This window comes from Ipomoea nil, unplaced genomic scaffold (assembly GCF_001879475.1).
Source record: "Ipomoea nil cultivar Tokyo-kokei standard unplaced genomic scaffold, Asagao_1.1 scaffold1149, whole genome shotgun sequence".
Lineage (NCBI taxonomy): Eukaryota > Viridiplantae > Streptophyta > Magnoliopsida > Solanales > Convolvulaceae > Ipomoea > Ipomoea nil.
Genome location: NW_017617577.1, coordinates 1,200,599 through 1,207,244, shown reverse-complemented (window position 1 = coordinate 1,207,244; position 6,646 = coordinate 1,200,599). Strand labels below are relative to the sequence as shown.

The 6,646-nt window shown below is 37.6% G+C and overlaps 2 protein-coding genes across 3 annotated transcripts; one reads left to right on the top strand and one right to left on the bottom strand.

Annotated features, from left to right (window-relative positions):
• The first annotated feature begins 275 nt into the window (after positions 1-275).
• LOC109183597 (UDP-N-acetylglucosamine transferase subunit ALG14 homolog) lies at positions 276-3,385 on the top strand. Of its 2 annotated transcripts, XM_019333667.1 has the most exons (6): positions 277-705; positions 794-933; positions 1,809-1,955; positions 2,079-2,138; positions 2,928-3,122; positions 3,215-3,385. In XM_019333667.1, exons 1-5 carry the CDS (start codon positions 525-527, stop codon positions 3,102-3,104), a joined length of 705 nt encoding a protein of 234 aa, XP_019189212.1. In that variant the 5' UTR covers positions 277-524; the 3' UTR covers positions 3,105-3,122; positions 3,215-3,385. The 2 variants fall into 2 exon arrangements, with proteins under 2 accessions (XP_019189211.1, XP_019189212.1); XM_019333666.1 differs by having other exon boundaries at positions 276-705; positions 2,928-3,385.
• An 821-nt stretch (positions 3,386-4,206) lies between these two features.
• On the bottom strand, positions 4,207-5,551 carry LOC109183634 (uncharacterized mitochondrial protein AtMg00810-like). Its single transcript, XM_019333700.1, has 2 exons — positions 4,934-5,551; positions 4,207-4,449 (listed from the first exon to the last, which is right to left on the bottom strand). The coding sequence occupies exons 1-2, from the start codon at positions 5,549-5,551 to the stop codon at positions 4,207-4,209; spliced, it is 861 nt and encodes a 286-aa protein (XP_019189245.1).
• Positions 5,552-6,646: the final 1,095 nt, after the last annotated feature.

The following is a 6,646-nucleotide window of genomic DNA, read 5'->3' as shown; positions in this document are numbered from 1 at the left end:
AACGACTTCTTGTGCACAAGAATATACAACAATAAATTGTGATTTGCCTCTTCCAATACTATAGGGCGCGGTTTTCGATTAATCTGACAAAGATAGAAACTTGATGTCAATTAGTTTTTTTTTTTTTTAAAAAAATTATTAATAACAGGATGGATTATACTGGTGTATTTAATCATAGCTCAAGGACATACAAATAATAAATATTAAAGTTTTTAAATTAGTGAATTTAGACTCATTTTAATTTACTGAATTTTAAAAATCTCTTTGTACACAACATTTATAGTGTTAGACCACTTGAGAATTAGGACCACCGCCGCCCCGCCGTGAGTCTTGACGCCGCCACTCTCCGCCGAGGTCGCTGCCATCGCTGCGTGCCTCACGGTGCCTGCTCCATCGAGTTAATTAGCGAGTCATCTCTTGAATCCATCGCTGTATGTATATAGTGTTTACGGGAGATTTCCCTCTTTTTCCAGAAGTAAACTGGATTTCATTTTCTGGGCAAGGAAACAGTAGCTCTGATTGTAATGGAGAAAGGCAACGCCCGTTGCATTTACGACGCCGTGTCATCTAATGCTGCAATCCTTTATTTTGTTGGTGCCGTGACGATCGTTATAATTCGGGTTGTTTTTGTTATGTATCGGAGCAGCAAGCCGCCCCGACCCAAATCACCGCGACCCCTCTGCACACTCATTGTATTGGGTTCAGGTTTGAATTGGATCCTGCCATTTCTGTGAAGTTTGAATGTGTACTGTTTATTTGATTTCTCTAACTTCTGGTCTTTATTTTGATGCAGGTGGTCACACGGCAGAAATGATGAACTTGTTGTCTGTACTTCAAGAAGATAGGTTTAAGCCTAGGTTTTACATTGCTGCTGCAACTGATAATATGAGTCTCCAAAAGGCACGAGTATTCGAGGACTCTTTAGTTCACAAGGTATATTGCATATTTCCAATAGATTTGATGACATTTATCCCCATTATTTGCTTCTTGAAATGCTTTTCTGATGTTAGATATATCTGTTGGAAACTGCAGTGAACTCTGAAGAAAGTGTGTTCCTACAATGTGTTAGATTTGTTTATATTCATAGTGTTAGATCTAAATATAATCTAATGATACTGAATAGAATTTACGAGAAACCTAACCCTAATCTCGTAGTAGCGGAAGGGGAAGCGGTGTTGATCTCCGGCCATAGTTGATATCTTGTTGTGTTGCCGTTTACCTCTTGAATGGTAGACCTGCATGATTACTTTAGCCGTTTTGTCCCATACTTAACTCAGAACCCTAGATGGTGTATTGGTATTTTCTGAGCAATATGAGTACCTTAAACTGAAGGTGCTATATAATGTATATTCTATATCCCATCAATCTAAGCTCTATATTAGACACAAAAAGTCTGGTTGACTAACAATTTATAGTTATTCAGTCCAACCAATCTACTTAGTAAGCCTAGTCAACTTTGGGAAAATCTTACACAGTCTACCAAATATTTTGTATTAGACTGTAAATTGTTAAAATATATATCTTCATTAGTTTTAGGCTTTCTCTAATTTTGATGTTTTAAAGAGAAGAATTTTGATAAATAATTATGAACTTTCTATGGATGAGAAAAAACTACTCTGCTACTACTTTTGTGTGTACACTTTGAAATGTGAAATTTTCCCACAGAGGTAATAAGTTTTGATTAGTTAATTTCCTTTTATAAATAGAAAAGCATCCCACAGAAGTCTGTCTACGTTGCCCATTCTTATTTCTACTTGGTGTATCTTTAATCTAGTTTACGTAGATATAAGGATTATCTGTTGTTGTAGGCAGGGTCTGAGGCGGTTGGAACAGCTCAGTTCATGCAGATATATCGAAGCCGAGAGGTTGGTCAATCATACGTAACCTCAGTTGCTACAACCTTAATTGCTATCGCTCACGGATTGTGGTTAATGATCAAAATCAGACCTGAAGTGGTATGGAAGACATACCTATTATGTTTCCCTTGATTCCTGAAGTTATTTGAAAGATTAAATATTCTCTGCCCTTCACTTCGAATCATTTTTTAGGAATTTATGTACTAAAAATTCATTTTGCAGATTCTCTGTAATGGCCCTGGAACTTGTATACCCATATGTGCAATTGCATTTTTCTTTAAGGTATGTTTACTTTTCCAAGTAACTTCCCATCTTGCCTACTTTGATTTGATCTACTGGTGCAATTAGTTAGTTTAGAGGTGAAATCACTGACATAATTTGTCCTTAGGATTGTTAAGTTCTGAATTGATATGTTGCTAAAGTTGCACTTATAATCTACCATTGAAAGTTGAAACCTTTAATTCTGATCTCAAAAAAAAGAAAAAGAAAAAAGATTGCACATGTAATGTTGTCATTAGTGATATAAGATAACAATAGAAGACCTATTGATATATTAGAATACTTCTTCCTTCTTAAACCGCAGAAGAATATCTGTATTTACCTTCAGAGGAAGGCACATGTTATGAATTCTATTTCCTGAATTTCTATATCCAATTCAATAACTCCCTCCTGAAATGAATAAAGAGGATTCTAGATGTATCTGTTGTGTATTTGATTTATAGGGATCTAAGTAAGTAGTCATATGGAAACTTATTTCCTTATTAGAAGTCTTCTAACATGTATTTATATGGCTGTGTATTCCCCTTCCTAACACAGATTTATAAACCTTCTATTTACTTTCATACAATATGTATTTTCTCATTCCTTGATTCTTCATCTCTGCTTCCGCCTAACTGGCGAGTGGTTGTTATTTTCCACCCACTAGGCATTTGAATCTTTCAAATTTAACAGTATACTCCAGCAAAAATGATTTGTGAGGAGAGTTGTGCATTTTCACAGCTATTTTCTCTCTTTATAAGTAGTGATATTTAGTATTTATCTAGACTTTCTCTCGCCTTTTTGTTTTTATAGGTACTTGGAATCAGGTGGTCATCTATATTTTATGTTGAGAGCATTGCCAGAGTGAAAAGGCTTTCTTTGAGCGGTTTGCTCCTTTATAAATTACACATGGCTGATCAATTATTTGTTCAATGGCCACAATTAAAAAGCAAATATCCTCGAGCTCATTATGTGGGTCGTCTTATGTGATTATGCTCTATGGTGATGGTGAGTTTGCAAAACTTGGATGTTGATCTTATTTCTCATTCTCTTAGCTCTTTTAGGAATTTCGGGTTGACATTAAAGGTTATTTGTTTCAGAAAAGGTTGTCAGAGGCATGGTTGTTACCGGAAAAGTTGACCACATGCATCTTCATAGTACTATATTCAAAGAGAAAACAAATACTAATGCATCATTTTTTTGTGAGGTTACATTCTTTTTTTGTTGGTAACTACATTTACATGTATTATACAAATGGCTTTGGGTATGAACATAGTACATTTCCTAGCCAATAGAGGTGTCTGCAATTCAGCGAGGGAATTAGTCATTGTATCTGACGGGACCCTGGGCTACACCCAAAAAAAGATTGCATTTCCTAGCCATTTTCTTGTGTGGGGATTTATTCTCATGATATTTCCTAGCCGTTTTCTTGTGTGGGGATTTATTCTCATGCTATCATGAGGTGTAAGCTCCATGCCTCCAAATATAGTGTCCTTTTGTTTTTCTAGGGGACAAATATTAGCTCCCCCTCCTTTCTCCCCTGTAGCATTATGCCATACTTGGTATGGCCAGAGGCTCTTGTTTTTTTTTTTTTTTTTTTTTTTTTTTTTTTTTTTTTTTTTTTTTAATCTTTTGGTGGGCTGAAAAGTTTGTTGGGAAAAGGCAAGTTATGTCATGACTTATGGTCAACATTGCATCACGAATTATGGTTCATTATTATACGGTAAGCTTATTAAAAAGTTTAGGTTTGGACGACTTAATTGAACTATTTTACTGGTTTAGAGAATTTCAATGGAGTTTTTTTTTTTTTTTTTTTTTTTTTTTTTTTTTTTTTTTTTTTACTTAGAGGACCTAATTGCACTATCCATGTGACTTAGGGGACCAATTTGACACTTTTTCTTAATATTTATTGATGGATTTGCAATATTGATAAAATGAACTTTGTGCATTATAAAAATGAATTTCTAGTATTCTCTTACGGTATGTTTGGTTTGCGAAAAATATTTGAGGTAGAATGTAATTGAAATTTTATGGAAAAGAAATAATTAGGAAGATTAATTCTACGGTTGAGTTTGAAATTATAAGGAATCTACTATTGGAACGGGCCTGCTGGAAGACCAATAATGGAATTGTAGAGCTCGTTGAGTCGGGGCAAAAACAAGGCGGGATGATCCTCATCGTACCTCAAGATCAACATGGTGCAAGACTGGGAAATGATGCTGAAATTAGTCAGGAAGTCCAAGTTGAAAAGGGCGCACTCTATTTCCACTTCAATTATTATTGTGCAGCCATCCAACAAGACATTATATTGTCCGGTATTGCAATTTAGCCCACACTTCAACATTGCATTGAAAAGACATTTTTATGCAAACTATATGTCCATGATGAGAACTGATTGTATTGTATTAACTGAACATAGATTTTAAAGAGATCAGTAGAGAGTCACAAGGTGACAAGGATAAGAAGTTCTAAACAGACTCGGATACATATAGTCCTAATACTCCCCCTCAAACATAGTGTATACGAGTAACCTGTAGCTTGTTTCTAAGTGAAGAAAATCTTGGACCAGGTAGAGCTTTGATGAATATATCAGCAAGTTGATCCTTTGTAGAGATGAAATTGACTTGAATATCACGTGAAGTTACTTTATCTCATACAAAATGATAATCAATCTCCACATGCTTTATGGGTGCATGAAAGATTGGATTGGCGCACATATAGGTAGCACCTAGATTATCATACCATAGTTTTGTAATAGAAATACCTGGCACCTGTATCTCACGAAGCAACGACATAATCCATAGAACCTCAGCACAAACATCTGCAAGAGCTTTGTATTCGGCCTCGGTGGACGATCTAGCAACAGTTCTCTGCTTCTTACAAACCCAGGATATAAGGTTATTACCCAAGAATACTGCAAAACCATTTGTGGACTTACGATCTTTTGGACAACCAGCCCAATCAGAATCAGAAAAGGCATGTATCTCCTTTGAAGCACACCGTTGTATGCGTAAGCCATAGCCAATAGTTCCCTTAACATACATGAGTACACGTTTGAGCTGTTTCCAGTGCGAAGTGGTGGGGGCATGCATGTGTTGATATAGCTGATTGACTGCAAAGGATAAATCAGGTCGTGTGACAGTGAGATATTGTAATGCCCCAGCTAGACTCCTGTATTGCGTGGGGTCATCATATAGATCTGCATTAAAGGGAACAACTTTCGAAACAGATATAGGTGTAGAAAGAGGTTTGCAGTTTGTCATTCCAGCACGTGTTAGAATATCATTCATGTATTGTTGTTGAGACAATATAATCCCATCGTTATTCTTAACAGTTTCAATGTCCAGAAAGAAATTTGGTTCGCCAAGATCTCTAATTTTGAATGTAGCAAACAGTTTAGACATGAGTTGAGAGAGTAGGGCCTGGTCACTTTCCATTACAAGTATATCATCCACATGATGAGATAATTGATTATCAATTAAATTCCAAAAGGATAGGAAATACAATACTAATAGCTAAACAGTTCTACGTAAATAAGTCCTATCTAATAGGGAAGCCACAGAAGACTAAGCCTATTACACAGACTAATAAAGCAACATATAAAATGTGACAAAATAATAACATGACTAACACTCCCCATCAAGCTCAAGGGTGGTGAGCAACGACATTGAGCTTGTCCCGAAGGGCTGAAAACCGCGGACCTGGCAGCGGTTTGGTGAAAATATCTGCGAGCTGATCTTTAGTCGATACAAAATTGACCAGCAGGTCCCCCGACGCTACCTTGTCCCGTGCCAAGTGGAAATCGATTTCCACATGTTTAGTTCTGGCGTGAAAAACTGGATTCGCACACAAGTAGGTTGCACCTAAGTTGTCACACCATAGAGTGAGGGGCTCACCAGTGTGAAGCCCAAGTTCCCTAAGCAACGAGACAACCCATGTTACCTCTGCAGCCACATCTGCGAAAGCTTTGTACTCAGCTTCGGTAGACGACCGAGCAACTATACGCTGTTTCCTGGAAAGCCATGAGATCAGATTTTTACCTAAGAACACTGCATAGCCTCCAGTACTCTTCCTATCAAGCGGGCATCCTGCCCAATCAGAGTCAGAAAAGGCATGAATAGCAGCGGAGTCTGAGACCGTGATGCGGAGACCATAATCGAGAGTGCCCTTAATGTATCGCAACACCCTTTTGACCAAGGCCCAATGATCAGTAGTCGGAGAGTGCATGAACTGGCGTAGACGATTCACAGCATATGAGAGATCCGGCCTCGTGATAGTTAAATATTGCAGAGCTCCAACAACACGACGATACTGTGTCGGATTGTCATGCGGGGTGGTAGTAGATGACACAGGCTAAGTAACGGCAGCTGGAGTAGCTAAGGGCTTGCAGTCCATCATACCTGCCCGAGTTAAAATATCATTCATGTAACTGAGTTGAGACAACATGAGACCATCGGCAGTCTGTATAGTTTCAATGCCGAGGAAGAACCCGGGTGAGCCAAGGTCGCGTATCTTGAAAGTCGTGGACAAAC